This window comes from Clarias gariepinus, chromosome 16 (genome assembly GCF_024256425.1).
Source record: "Clarias gariepinus isolate MV-2021 ecotype Netherlands chromosome 16, CGAR_prim_01v2, whole genome shotgun sequence".
Taxonomy (NCBI): Eukaryota; Metazoa; Chordata; class Actinopteri; order Siluriformes; family Clariidae; genus Clarias; species Clarias gariepinus.
The window spans coordinates 11,153,770-11,169,698 of NC_071115.1; the positions used below are offsets into that span (position 1 = coordinate 11,153,770).

Below are 15,929 nucleotides of genomic sequence, written 5' to 3' on the forward strand. Positions count from 1 at the left end.
TTATTTAGTGCTTTGAACTGTGGACATTGTCACAAAGCAGCTGCTTATAGATTTACATTTGAGTTCCTAATGAGCAAGCGAGACGCGATGTTGGCAAAAGTGTGAGACGACACGCCTGCACGCGTGCACAGCTTGAGAGGAACTATATTTTAAAGGGAACCCATCCTCGCTCCTGGTGTCAAGTCAGTGCAATTATGAGTCATTACCCCCCACAACTGTATGTAAAAAAAAAAAAAAAAAAAAAAAAAAAAGTCATAGTGTGATCGGATCTTTTGTATGTCTTTTTAGGATATTTTCCGCCCTTTTTTTTTTTTTTTTTTTTTAATCCATAGTTTTTCCAAGTGAAGTTCTCCACTAAACAAATGCAACTAGTCCTGTGCCAACAATCAACAAACAGAAATGTTATCTGTAACTGCTTTAGTTTAACTTGAGCTGTTAAGAGCTTAACCAAATATAAACCATATCACAGTTTTGAAGTACTCGAACACGCCTGCACTGTGTTGTGGTCAACAATTTTAAAAATAGAAAGTTTGCTGCACAATCGTATTAGTCTCGAGGTGGTTTTTCTGAATGTCATGTTTGTTTCTCTTGCAGGTTGGTGACAAGGTGCTGGTTCTCAACCGCAGTGGTCTGTGGCAGGAAGTGGCTGTGGTCCCCACCTCACACACCTTCCTCATGCCCGAGGGGATGAGCTTCGAAGAGGCGGCAGCTCTGCCAGTCAACTACATCACCGCTTACATGATGCTGTTTGACTTCGGCCATCTGCGTCCCAATCAGAGTGTGCTCATCCACATGGCTGCAGGTTAGTTAGTGTGTGTGTGTGTGTGAGGGAGTGAGAGAAAGCAAGCATTTTGCACTCTCTGGGTTGGTTGTTTGCGAGTCTAGGTGGGTGTATTGTTTAAAGAAGATCTCTGCAGCTGCTGATGGTGTTTCCTATTTGCAGTAATTCTTCTCTATCTTCTGTGTCCTATATATGGTGTGCATACGTCTTTTGTAATTTGTTGCAGCTGCAATGACTGGATGTTTGTCAGAATATAGAATATACAGCGATGTTTCACACTAGCTCATGTACATGCATCATTGATGAGCGACGAAGCAAAAAAGTGCACGTGCATGTGCGTCTTCACAAATGGAATCGGCACATCCTTGCCAACGAATTGTAGGCTGTCTGTGCATGAGGTCCCTGAGGACGCTTGTTTTAAAGAGCAGGTGTGTGTGTGTAGTTGTGTTTGTGTCCAAAATTATCTGCATCTCTGGAGACTAGAGCGTGCAGTGCAAGAGAGTGGCCTCGTCCCGAAGACTAACTAATGCATATAAAACAAGATAACATTACACGTTAACAGCGTACTGGGATCTTTCTGCCTTTAGTGTCATTAAAAATGTATGTGTTTCTTATTTAAAACTGGAAGAATAAGACTGGCCTTTTATCCACGGAACGGATCAATGAGACATCATCTGTATGTGGGTAATGCCTTCTGAAAAACAGGGAATTCGTTATTAGGGGGGGGGGGGATAAGAATCCTTTTAACAAATGGAAAAGAGGTTGAGATTGATGAGAGTTTTACAGAAATGTGTACATAAAGAAATTCAAATTGTCACATAAACAACCATACATGGTATGATGTACTGTACAGTGAAATGCTCATAAGGGTCCAGTGACCTACCTTCAGTACAATAACGTGGGGAAATTTCATGAGAATTTCTAAAAATAAAGTAGAATATATTTATATACTAAATTATTTTTTTTGGGGAGGAATACTGTATATAAATTTACAGGTGTTATAAATGAAATCAAATTCAAATGAGAATAAATATATATTATGCGATTTGCAAAGTGTGCAGTATAACAATATAAAAGGGTAAATCTTTTTTTTTTTTTTAAGGATTATTAAAACACTTTTTTTTTTAAGATATATGTTTAAAAAAAATTTTTTGGGATGTAAAAAAAAAACCCAGAAATGGATGGGTAGCAGATACTGAAAGTATCGGTATCAATATCGTGTACAGAAAATGGAAATGAGCAGAATGTGTTTTAATGTTTTAAAGTGGTACATCCCCCGCCACACACACAATCATTAAATATGATCTCAGGCAAACATGGCACTCGTGAAAGACATACTTTCCTGTGATCATGTCACTCATGAGTCTTGACCGTAACCCTGTTCAAAGTTCAACCAGACTTTGTAGTGTAGTGCTTCACTACATTGGTGTAGTATACTGTATGTGATTTCCTTACTTTTTTTTGGGGGGGGTCTGAACTGAGAACTGCTTTGGTAAGATATTCTCCCATGCCTCTGTCTCACTAAGCAGAGACAGTTGTTTGATTTTTCACATCACGTTCCTAGATGTTACTGTACGTTTATTGACGGAAGTAAACGGCTTCCCTTAGATTTTTATTACGTTTTTTTTTTTTTAATAAGTAGCTTTTCTGTTTTCTCAGTGCTGTTAAACGTGTCAAGTTATCAACACGTATGAGAGGCATTCAAGTCAAACTGGGACTTTTGATCGCACAAAGTAACCGAGCACAGTGCTAAGAGTAAAAACTACCCTTATTTCTCTTTATAATCCCCTCCTGCACTTGTGCACATATCCCAGCGTTCCACTAGGTTTGGACACCATCAAGTTGGAAAGTTTTCTCAGTACACCAGAGCCATGATTTGCCTGGCTGTTTCATGTCTAAAATGCTGGCCTCTAAGAAATGTTAATGGGACCAACACTTAGAGCGATGTCAGGACTGTACAGGGCAGGTGTTAATAACTCCCAGCTGAGTTCTTGTAATATGCAAGTGGCGTTTGTGAGTGTGTGTACAATTTTCACAGACAGATGCGTCTCTTCTGCAAGTTGAAGAATTATCCAGTGATCTATCAAGAATCAGGCGTTCCACTTGCCGAATGTTTATGGGAACAACTGCAGTGGGCTCTGACCCACCTCAGACGGGGTCGTCATTCACGGACGTGCGGTTTTCTTTAAAACCTTTGCAATGTTCAAATGTTTTGCTGTGTGCAAGACTCTCATCACTGTATTGCACTTGTAGTCTTCTGAAAATCGTAATTGGTTGTATGCCTTTATTTACAAGAGGATATCACAAGTCCCAGTTTGAGTTAAACAGCCCGTGTATTAGATTAAAACTTCATGACCTACCTAAGCCTAATGTAATTCCAAGTTGCATAATTTTTAAATAAGTTGATTGTTCTCACTCTTGGAATTGGTCATGTGTTTTTTGTTAATAATTTAACAAAACTGAAGTATTTATTTATTTAAATGTCCTTGGGCTTCACTTAATATTTGGACTGATTTTACACTGTTGGTATAAACATCATGACAATAACAGTTTGGAAAAAAAACAAAAAAAAACAAGCATCTGCTCGACCAATATGTCACACAACAGGCAGTATGATCATCACAGCAGCACTGAGCAGCATAAACCAGAATGTCGCAATGTTTTTATTCTTTAACAACAGTTACCATTAAATTGTCTGCTGACTGTTGTCTAGTATAACTGGCCAATCCAGACCAGACCAATCTTAATCATGCATAATTTACAGCGCTGTAATAAATCACGTACAGTTCAGCACATGACCTGTCTCAGCTGTTCTTGTTGGGAAGGCGTATGCTTTAATAGTTTTGATTAATACGCTATTCAGATTGGTAAAAAAAAAAAAATGAGTCACATAAATTATTAGCTATATAGCACACAATGATGAAAGGGATTTATTTGGATATACTATTAGGTATTACCCAAATGGGGATGGGTTCTTTTTTGAGCATATTTCCCCATTGCCTTTGTCTTGCTCATTAGGAATTATTATTTATTTTTAAGGTTTAATTATTTCCGTAAAGCTGCTTTGTAGCGACGTCCTTGTTAAAAGTGCTTAATAAATATAGTTGAATTAACCCCAGTGCATTGACAGGAACCAAGCTGTTTTACTGAACTCCATGTACAACCTGAATATCAAGTTTGTGAGCAAGAAAGAGAAGTGTTGATGCAATTTATTTAATTTTTTTTCCAGTAAGTTTATATTAGCTTTTCTGTTTCCTTGTAATTGTGCATTTTATATGCCTCTTTAAAACCATATAAATTATCTATATGAATGCCTTTAAAACAAACAAAAAAAAGGTACCTGTTCCAAAACGAAACAAAATTGCATGATCTCTCCAAAGAATTTTTATATAATACCTATGAATGTGAGGATTTGTATTACACGGTTTATTCTAATTTTGACACTTTTACTCATTAATTTTTTTAAATCCATCTCCAGTTTTGGTGCCTTGTAACATTTTAAGCATGTTACAAGGCACCAAAACTGGAGATGGATTAAAAAAATTTTTTTGTTGGCAGAAATTTTAAATAATACATTAACAATTGTGATTTCTTGGTAATAAGCTGTGTTTAGTTAAAAAAAAAAAAAAAAAAAAAAAAACATTGTAAATTATAATTTAGCGTACAAATATTCATAAAACCACAATAGTTACAGAATTGTTTTTCTTTTAGTGATGGTTATTGTTGGCAAATCAATGTGGTATGAGGGGAACTGAATGCTTCAGAATGTGCTTTGTCATAAAAATAATCAAATTTGTGGTGCATCTTGCCCTCAACGCACGCATGCACACACGTGATCTTCCAGTCATTATTCTTCATTCCCCTTTTGCCAAGTTATTGTTTTAATGTTCTGATCAGCTGACGACTGCTTACAAATTCTTGTATTTAGTTGTAGCTCATAGTATTTCTTAGATTCTTCATAATTCAATGACCTTTGTCTCCAGAGGCAAAGCAGTGTTTTGAGCCATGAATTTTTTCCCCACCCAATTTCTTAAGGTGTGTGAGAGCATGGTTAGTTCAACTGGTTGATTTGCTTTAGGTTTTTTTCCCCACACACTCTGCTATAGTGTGGAAGAAAATGTAGAACCTTGAATCATGAATGCTTTCCCATTCCATATGATCTCGCAGTGTTCCCAGTAGGATAGAACTGCTCCTTTAGCCGATGCTAATGAAGGGGTACTGTAGGCTGGAGTGAATACAGGACAGGGTATGTGGAGTAATGATTTACTGTACGAGTGTAGGAGATTGAGCTCACGCATGCAGTGAATGAAGGCGAGAGAAATGCAGATTGTGGAGAGAGAAGGAAGAGAAGTCGAGTGAGCTAGAGAGAAATGTAAAAGGTAGGTGGTGGTCGTTTAGGCTGAAACTTTGCCCCTTCTCAATAGGATATTGTTCGACACACATCCTTCCCACCCTTGTACTCTTGCTCTCTTTGGGCTTGCACATCTGCATCCTCTGCCTGAATTCAGTCTGTGGGATTAGTTATGAACCACACACACACACACACACACACACACACACACACACACACACACACACACACACACACACACACAAAGCAGTGCTGGATGGGAAAGTGGAGTCCTGGCAAGGTGAATGTTTCTGAATGATTCTTTGGCTCGTATCAGGAGGAAATACAGCGATCCATCTGGAGTGTCGCAGAAGGCAGAATCTCGCCGATCTCTCAGGCCACCACACCCAGAACAGCAGGGAGGGGGGTTACAGGGCTGAAGGGAAAGAGGATGGAATAAAAATATTTGTTACACCGATGCGACTAAATGTATTTTTTTAATGGTTCCTTGCGGGGGAATAAAAAGAACAAGCATCATATTTAATGCTTGTTTTTTTTTTTTTTTGCATTTCCATGCAACAGTGGCAATTTCCTTGTCCTGATTTAGTGTTTATACAGTTTAATATGTATATATACACACATGCTCACTGGCTGCTTTAACATAAACATCCGTACGCCAAGTTATACAATTATCCAAACCTATAGTAATATCACAAATCGTGCAGTTACAGGCCAAGAGTTTCAGTTTACTCAAACCGGACATTTAGAGATTGGAAGAACATCGTCTGTCCACGCTGTAGCATTAGAGTTCTCTCTCTGGCTGACCTGAGTGGAACCCCATGAGGTCCTTTAATGTTGTAGCTCACCCACCCTTATTAGTTTTGAGATGCTTTTCTCCTCACCATCTTTGTAAAGTAGTTGCTTCTGTTACCATATTCTTTTTGTCAGGTCAGACCATTTGACAATCCTCTGATCTCTGTTTTTTTTTTTTTTTTTTTTTCCCCCATTTTTGCACCATTGTTTATGAATGGTAGAGACTGTTGTGTAAGAAATAACAGCTGATCCCATTTTCTAAAATACGTGAGCCAGCTGATCTGGCACCAAATTTTAGAATTTGTGGCATGGAAGCCACATGGACTGCAGCTAATGTCATATTATTGGCTGACTGGATAACTGTGTGTGGGTGCACAAACATTTCTATTAAAGTTGCTGGTGAGTGTGTATGCTAGTGCTGGGTGACATTACCTCAGATCGGTATCATGATCCATTTTACCTTGATTATGATAAATAAAATTTCACTAACAAGGTTTGTACTGTAGGTATACGTAAGTAGTAATTACAGACTCGGCCATGTGACTACACATGTGGTAGAATGTGTAAGTGGATGGTAAATACACACAAAGTGAAGAAAGTATTAGCAAGATTGTCATAGTGGTTCTGGTTGTTAATCAGCGCATTATGTGCATAATGGCATACTCTTTGTCATTGAGTCCACTCACACATCCAAATGTCTATTTTTTTTTGTGCTGTCAGTGTGTCTTTAGAAAGCACTTGGGAGTTTAGCACACAGGATCTTTTCTATATATTTATTTATTAATTTGTTACAGGTTTATCCTGGAACTGAAATGAATTTCCTCTTTTCACATCTTTAAGCTCCTGAGACGCACACCCGAAGCTTGACCCCAGTCCATGTTTTGCAGCCAGAAGAGCCTGGGGAAGGGTGTGTAGAGTCATGGTGCTCGTGCCAACAAGCCTTATTGTGTGGCTAAAAGCAAATCGACCCTTGTTAATGTAGTATAGCGTTAAACTAGGACTCAACTGGTTTGGACATTGCCCCATTGCTGTGTATGAGGTTGCAGTCAGATTAAGAGTTTAGAGAGCTGGATGGAGCTAAAGTGTGTCCTATCGGCCAAGGATGACCTGATTGTCAGTGCATGAATAAATTATGGAGTTATAATTCTCAATTGTTTATCTTCTGGCTCGCTTTGACCAGTTAAGTCATCATATTTTTGACTCCCTAAGGTTTTATTTTTCATGCTTAACTTCTTTCCTTAACTGTTTCAATATTTAATTTTTTTTCCTGACACGCCCAACAGCTGCTTTATAAAATGGAGCTAACAGTTCTTTCAAAATGACTTTCTCATAAATTTTTATTTAGATGCCTTGGAAATTAATGAGCCACTAATGTTATACCGTTACACAGTGGACAGACGTTCTCGTTAGCATTAGAGCTTATGTGTCATTTAATCAGTTATGCAATTCAATCCATCTTTTGTTGGTCAGTTCAATTAACTAAACAAATGGGTCATTTTTCCACTTATGCATATTCACTTTTTTTTCCTAAATACTTTGGATAAACTTTGAAGCTGGTGTTTTTTTTTTTTTTTTTTTTCCTTCTTCTTGATACGGTCACAGTGTGGAGCAGATGGTTGGAGAGAATATAATAGCTTGGGCTGCACAATCATTGCGATTTTATGTCACTATTAAATGTACCATTTTTGTGTTCTCATATGTTTACTGTATCTAGGCCACCAGCAAATAATAGCACAGACGAGCTCAGTAAGAGGATGTTTGCCCTTAATTACCTCAAAAGCAATTAAAAATAAATAAATGCTTTAATTGAAGAATTCTACATAAATTTCCGACTGAGTACTGTATGTAATAAATAGCAGCCTTCTGTGATTAAATAATTACGCCGGTCCATACCATGATTTTGATTGTGCTTAATTGTGCAGCACTATATTAATAGCATAGTATGAAGCGTTTAAACAATTAACATGATTTGCGCAGCATTTAATTTATTTTATTGGATATGTTTAGAATTTTTAAATATTTTAAATCCTAAAAGGAAAAAAACCTGCTTGAGACAAATCAGACATTTAACATGCTGACTATTTTGGGTATCGTGAATCCAATCATGACCCCTATAATTAAATCTAATCAAGTCTGCCTCAGAGTCACGGCTCATTTAAAACAATTTTTTAAAATATATATATATATCTTATAAAAAACTATTTTTAAAAAAAGTTTATAATCTTTAATAATATTGAAGGTTACTTAAAATGCAGTAGTGCTCTCTGGAAGATGATATTTACTTGGATTATGTTTATTATTTTTTTTAAACCCATTTGAGGGCAAAGACTGAATTCCAAGAGGTTTTATACTTATGTATGCTCACTATGTGGGGCATAACATACTGTAGTGGTGGTGAGGAATCTATGTAGTGCTCTCTCTGAGTGAGCGTATGGTTATTCAAACTGATTGCCTGATTTATTATGGTTATTCTCTATTTGGTACATCTGAATTTCTATTTGAGATTTATAATGAGGAATATATATATATTTTTTTCCCTTTCTTTTTTTAGCTGGTTAATGTTTAATAGTCTCTTTCTCTGTCCTCTAGTTGCCCTCTTTATGTGGGCTACAGCTGGGAATTTGTAGAATTCTACAATATTTTCAGGGAAATTCTGCTTGACCACAACAGATCACACTGTGGTGACCAAGAGCCGCCAAATCTCTGCATATCGGTTTGTGGGTCTGAATGTGTAACAGGGAAAAATATAAAGACTTCCATGCCAATTGTGTGTCCCTTCATACAGTTTTTTTTTTTTCTTCTTTAAATAATGAACCTTATCGGATGAGCATCAGTCTTCATTCAACCATGAAAAACAAGGGAATTTAATCCTGAGCAGAACAAATGGATCTCACCGTGGAAATCTGTTTATGGCCCTCGAGCCTCTGTATGCCTCATACTGTCTTTTTCTCTCGTGTCCTCTCTTTCAGTTCCTCTTTCTTACTAGTGGTGTTTTTTTTTTTTTTTTTTTCATGTCAGAGAAACAATGTGTGGAAAGAAAATCCTTCTGAGATTATAAATTTGACTGTAGGGTAAGTGGTTGTCTTGGCTTTTTTTTTTCTTTCTGGTCTTGTGATTAGCGGAGTCATGAGGTAGACTGACCCTTTGTACACATTCATTCACATGCGTGCACTCTCACATGCACACAGTCATGCTTAGTGTGTAAGGACCAGCAGAATAGGAGCAGGTGAACAAGTATATTGAGGACCGACAGACTGGGGTCTCCATGACAACAAAACCTGAACAAAAGTTCAGTGCGGAATGTACAGTATGAACCTAAAAGGGAAAAATAGATTTTCCCCCTTATATTTTACTTTACCGCACACATGAATGAATGCGAGCAAAAATACCCATAACCTATTTAAAGTCTAATGTTCTCACTCCAATGGCTAGTTCCTGGTTTACTTTTCACACTATGCAAATGAATCGGTGAACTGTGCACTTTCTTTTTCATTTAACACAAGTCAGCATACTGTGTAGCATGGTTTTGTTACTTTAATTAGAAAAAAACGTGTTCTTTCTAAAAACGTGCAAATATGATATGGCTTGCACCAAGGTGAAGGAAAAAATCTGCATTCATCCGACCGGTTTTTATCATGTTTTAAATAGGTGTTTATCATTTGCATGTTGCACAATACAAACAAGATGGTGTGCAACTTTATAAGATACTGACGGCAATTTGTATGGTATGTTGCCTGGCCTTACCCTGGGTGTGTGTGGGTGGTGTTGTTTTCATTTTGGCATTCAGTAAGCACTGCCCTTTATGTTGTTTCCAGCGACCTTTATGAATGCATTCTCACTTCTTGCCCTTCCTGATCATTTTGTCCTAAACACACATTTTTGGGGCTGTTTTTGTCGAGCACAAGTAGGAGTCTGGTGCATTTAACTTTGATTTAGTTAATAATTTAAGCATGCATGCGCGCACACTGTACTGTTTTGCCTAATATTTTTAAAGAGACTCAAGTTCAGAAAATTATTAACAAGTGTTATGAAACTTGACTCCAACTTATGACCTACTACTAAACATGTTTGCTAAAAGATGAGTTTTGTTCTGTACTTTATTTTGCCCTATTTTGCTATCATCCCCCCCCCCCCCCCCCCCTTTTTTTTTTCTTTTGTCACTTACCAGTTAATTCATTAAACAGAGGAATTTCTAATCAGGCTCAGAGCCAGTCTGTTTTGTCTCGAGGACTTCCAAGCACTTTGACATGTTAAAGGGAGTACAAATCGCTCAAATTTGTCACTTGTTCACATACTTAACACACTTTTGGGTGGCTCGGACATCATACGGAGATGGGTGAAGAATTGCACCCAGCTGGCCCACGGTCAACTCGCGCCTCCATTTTTCACTGTCATGTCGCGCAGCACTGATGGTAGTTGGACCCTGTCGGCGCACTTCAGCACTAACTGATGCTCAGTTGACTTGGCGTTGGAGGCCATTGAGAGAACAAGTTCTGTGGTCATTGTTCAAAATTGTAAATCATCAGTAGCTATGAAACTAATGGGAGGAAAGGATAAAAACAAATACGGTGTTTAAGGTTCATGGGCTTGGCTTCCCAAAATGGTTCTACCTAAAATAATTTTCATACTATTAGAAACACAGGTTTCTCAGAGGTACTAATTAGTACCTTCTATTGTGAGGTTGTATGTTTTGTTTTTTAATTGCTGTAAAACAAGTTTTTTAGGGTGGGTGGTGGACCATCTATGTAAGAATACAAATGCATTTGAAATCCAGACAAGTGGTCTAAACTGGCTTTAAAGCAGTAGCTAGTAGAGATTGTTTAGTGAAACGCAAACTCAATGTTATGAACATGGACTGTTGCCACTCGCTGGTATGGAACTTTCACACGGGTACAACATGTACGGTAGGACTTATTTCTACTGTTATTTTCTTTGCCAGTTAAGCTACAACAGTTACAAATTTTGCAGTACCAGGATTCTACAACCTTCAAATCCATTGTCCAGTATCACTGAGCCCTAACTGTTTGTATGCACTTGGCTTGTAAAGTCTAGCTGTGTTTCTTTTCCTTAGCCTCCATTCCATTATCTGGACTGTGTGTTATTGTGTGATTGCAGATTAAACTGGTTTATAGGGGTACAATTCTGCTATTCTTTGTAACTTCTTGGTGCATGCTTGCTCTTGTGTAACCTGAATATTGTGTTTTGCTTATCTGTTATCACAGGAGGTGTAGGGATCGCTGCTACTCAGCTCTGTAAGACGGTGAACGATGTCACTATCTTTGGAACTGCTTCAGCCGCTAAGCATGAAGTCATCAGCGAGGGAGGAGTCACACACCCCATCGACTACCGTACACGGGACTACGTAGAGGAGGTCCGCAAGATCAGCCCCAAAGGTGTGAACACTAACAAATGCTTTGAAACAAACCTAAAATTGTTTAACCACTAGCCTCGAAAGCTGGCAAGGGGACAAGTTATACTAGTTAGCTTTGAATATTCGCAACGTGCCAGCTTATAGCAAAATTAAGCTTATACTTTTTTAGCTTGTTTGCTTGAATTTAATGGGTTTAATCCAAAGAATAGGAAATAAATATTTGACAGATCCAAGCAGCTATTCTGAATTACTACAGAAGGATAAGCATTGATCTTTATGATTAAGTTACTACAAACTAGTTTGGATCGCTGTAAAGTAGGGATGAACATTACCAGGGGCCGCACAATATGATGTCACGATACCTAGGTGCTGATAATTTATTTATTTATTTATTTATTTTTTGTACCATGCCAAAATGCATGTTTTGCTGATTTCATTTTAATAAGTTTATGGTCCAGGCACATCCAAGTATGTTTGTATATGATTTTAAACTACATATTTCGTTCTCATGACTGAAATCTGCCTATTCAGAAGCAGATCTTGTAAGTCAGGGTTATTTCAGGACTTAAGGAAACAAACCGTACAGTACTTGCCTGCCTTGAGCTTGCTGACTGAATTCCACATAGCCGAGATTAGACTGCTAGACATATTCAGTGACAAGTAAGCACTGACACGACCTAGTTTACACAGACTTTAGGGACTAATAAAAGCCATACACTTGCCTGTGGCCTTACTATTGTCAGTTTTAAAGATTTAAGAAATGTATAATTAATCAGAATTTTTATGACAAATTGAAAATGTACGTAAGGAGTGTTTCGCTGTGAATACAGACTTTTGTTGTTTGCATTGTGATAACTTGTCTGGTGTGTTATTTTAACCTTGAATTGTAGCGTTGCTGTTCAGCTGTGGCCGTGTGTGGGAGTGGGGAAAAAATGTGAGCGAGAATACGTGTGTATTTTTAAACATGCAGGAAGATGCTTTTTTTATTATTTAAATAAATCTTGTCAGGAAAACGGAAGAACTCTCGAGTCTGTTTGGTCATGAGTGTAAATGAGATGAACACTGTAGATGAATAAGGGGAATGTTATTCACCAATTCAAAATGTTTGTGTGTTTCTCTTTCAGGAGTGGACATTGTCCTGGATCCCCTGGGTGGTTCCGACACCCATAAGGGCTACAACCTTTTGAAACCTTTGGGCAAACTAATCAGCTACGGTAAGTCTGAGGATGTACGCAGTTCATAGCAGTTCATAGGCTGCCATCAGCGATATCTTTTTGCACAAAACCCCTAATAACTTGAAACCACAAACATTGATCAATACTGAACAATTTCAAGGAAGCTTCCGCTTGGGCTAGCCTAGGCATGGTGTGTGTGTGTGGCTTGGGAATGGGGAGCACTAAAAGATACAGCTAACTTCAGCTATCACTTAGACAAGCATTATGGTCTGGCTTCTCAATTGTTTAATGCGTTACTGTACCTCCACCTCTTGTGTTACTCTGACTCAACAAAATCAGTCAGAGTTTCGGGACATGAATGTTATTTGAGCAGTGCAAAGACCAATCAAGCTAAATGAACACACGAGTAACCTAGCTGGAACCACTGTAAGTACAGTTTAAATAAAATGCTAGATGAAAAAAATAAACCACGCCCATAATTGTAATTAATCTGCTGTTTAATTTCCATGCATCTTCATTGCATTTTAATCAGGGGAATATTTCTCTTACCCTTCTGCGTGAGCATCCTGCCTGTTATCAGTAGTTTTATGGTCTAACACATAAAATGACCCCATATATCGAAGTTCAGATTAGTTGGGATAATGAACTGTGGTCTTGCTGACCTTGTATAATTACATGGAACCATGATCGCCTCAAATTATTGTCAGAGTCTTATGTAGTTGTGCAATTATGACCAGCCCAGAATAAGTATCGCCAGTCAGCACCTGAAACAATATCATTATACCCAAGATGCTAATTCGATTAATACTGCATTTCTGTAAGCATCACGATTTTATAAATCTTCAGATTCAGTATATTTTTCCAGATTTACAATTTTATAGAATTGAACCATAAAATTGAGTATACTTTATATACCAGCTTTACAGCTGAATTTAATGAGTAATTATGTGTAGCCTGTTCATTATACCATTAGTTTTTTTTTTTTATTATTATTAAAAACTAAGGGCAGCATATTAACAAAACAAACTAGATTCAAATACAAGAGTTTAACATTGAACTTAAAATCGATTTAAATAAAAAGCTTCATTATTATTGAGCAAACAGAATCGCCCACCCGCCGTAGTTATTTCTAAACAAACTTATAATATATACTTGTATATAATTCGCTCCTACCTCACTGGATGCCAGTGTGTAAATTGTGTAGAGCACCACCTGCAGGATTCTAAAGAAACGGCAACATTTTACCACCTAAAATGCCTTAAGTCTTGTGTGCATGTTCAGCAATTGTGCACACATGGCCACATTCAATCCTAGGATGAGCATCTAACATGAGGCTTAACACGCATTCCAAGAATATTTGGAGCTTGTGGTGTTTTGAGGCTTGTGTAAGAGTGTGTAATGCATGGGTTTTGAGACTAATTTGCTTGCAAACTTTTGAGGAAAAAGGCTCATCTAAGACTTTTTAATGTGTGCAAATTTTGATGCAACACCCATAAAAATCCATTTCTGTTGCACTACTCAGAAGCTTGTGCATCGGCACAGAACTCCAAGGATGATTGCTCATGGCTGATCAAGCTGAAAAATAGCACGTTCCAGTCACTTTCTGAGCAACTTGTGCATCTCCTATTATAAGTGTAATAAATAATAAAAAATAATAATTTTGTAGTCAACGTGGTGATGCGTGAACTGGCGCACACAAATACTGATTCATAATCAAATCTATTTTTTTTCCTCCACCTCTAGTTAAATGTGTATCGTCTACACATCTGTACACTCCTTGTGTAGGTTGGCTTCCATCTGCATTGCTGGCCACAACTTTATCACTTAATGCTTGTGGTTGGACATTTTCTCAGAAACCACAAAGTAGTGCACTTCACTAAACCATTTTATTGAAGCTAATACTTGGCCATTAATGCAAAGAAAGTGTAGGCCTCAGCTGATGATGTAGGAAAAGCGTGCTCGATCAGCATGCAGTCAGCACATCGCTTTCTCCACATGTTTAGCAACCTAATGCCCATGACAAGTTTACTGAACAACAACGCACTCTTGTGTCTCTGCTCCCCTCCTTCTCTCTCTTTTCTGTGTCCATCTCTCTCGCGCTCTTTCTCTCAATCTCTTCATTCCCCCTCCTGCTCAGGCTTATCAGCATCATGGCAGCCAAGTGGAACAATGGAGCTTCTATTTGCTCCAGAACCCGGCCTGTGTCCGAATGTAGCAGACTGGGACCTGTCCAAATCTCAGGCTGAATCACAGCCCACTTAGTGTTTTGTAAAAGTGTAAGGAGCAATAACGGGGTGGGTGAGAGGGCAGATTTAGAGCACCCGAAATGTAAAAAACTAAATAAATAAATTTGCCTAAAGCCAGCCAAAAAAGAAATGAAACGAAATTGAGATAAGTGGCACAGACGAGAGAACAGAGCTGTTGGGAGACGTGAGGATGGCGACAAAGTCGAGGTTACAGGGTGCAATGCTGCAAATGGACAATGCTGAAACACTGACGGAGAAAAAAAAAGGCATGTTATGCGTCATTAAATGAAAAGGATTGGCAGTAGATTGACGGAACAGTGGCTGGTCAGTCAGAAAGAAATCCAACACACACAAGCTCTTATTCACCATACTTCGAGAACATGCTTAGAATTCAGACCCCAAAATTCCTTTAGTAATACGCTCGCCCACAGAACACACACGCGCACACAGGCCACAGTGGACCCATTCATCCTAATAATTCACTTTTCAAATTAAGCGTAAAAGCAACACAATTATAAAAACCTTACATTACTTTGTTTTTCCGTGCTCTCCTGACAGCTGACTTCACACTAGATTAAAATGGACCCTGAATGCTTAAATTAAGTCCTGCTAACTAGTGTAAGTATAATGTTGGACTTGAGGTCTGTTTTGTGGCCAAGTAAAATTTTTATTTTGTCTGCAATTAAATTAGTTGCCATGTTCCCAATCATGGTTATTCATTTATATTGTGTAAATAAATTCTGTAGTACTAGCTAAACAAATCCTAACAAAAAAAGCTAACAAAAGTTAGATAGTTTAATATCCTAATGTAAGCTAGATTCTTAACAAATTATCCTGTTTTTGTTCTGTCCTAGCCTGCTAATAAACTGAATTTTTACAAAACATTTATCCCACAATTAGATAGATGATAAGGTAGCAAACATTTTAAGAATTTCTCTGACCTAGCTCCTTATTAAGTCATGTATGATGGGTTAGAATCTGCTAGCTTGGTGACACCGCTAGTTACTACCAGTAGAGAAGTAATTTTTAGTGACTTAAGGGACTAGATTTATGTTAAAACACTTCTTAATCTATAGAATGTCTTAAACATTCCACTCTACATTTATTCAGACAGTTTATTGTTAAACGTGTGCAAGTTTGCTTCTGTTTCAGTTTTCAGCTAGTGGTTTGACACCTGCAGCCTTTTGTCAATTTGGCAACGCCCCTTAAGTAT

At 37.9% G+C, this 15,929-nt stretch overlaps 1 protein-coding gene across 1 annotated transcript in view; it reads left to right on the plus strand.

Annotated features, from left to right (window-relative positions):
• vat1 (vesicle amine transport 1) overlaps positions 1–15,929 on the plus strand; it is a 33,774-nt gene that overhangs the window by 12,017 nt on the left and 5,828 nt on the right. Inside the window, exons 2-4 of the mRNA XM_053514675.1 lie at positions 595–802; positions 11,147–11,317; positions 12,420–12,509. Of these exons, the coding sequence (XP_053370650.1) occupies positions 595–802; positions 11,147–11,317; positions 12,420–12,509 (469 nt within the window). The remainder of the gene's footprint in view (positions 1–594; positions 803–11,146; positions 11,318–12,419; positions 12,510–15,929) is intronic.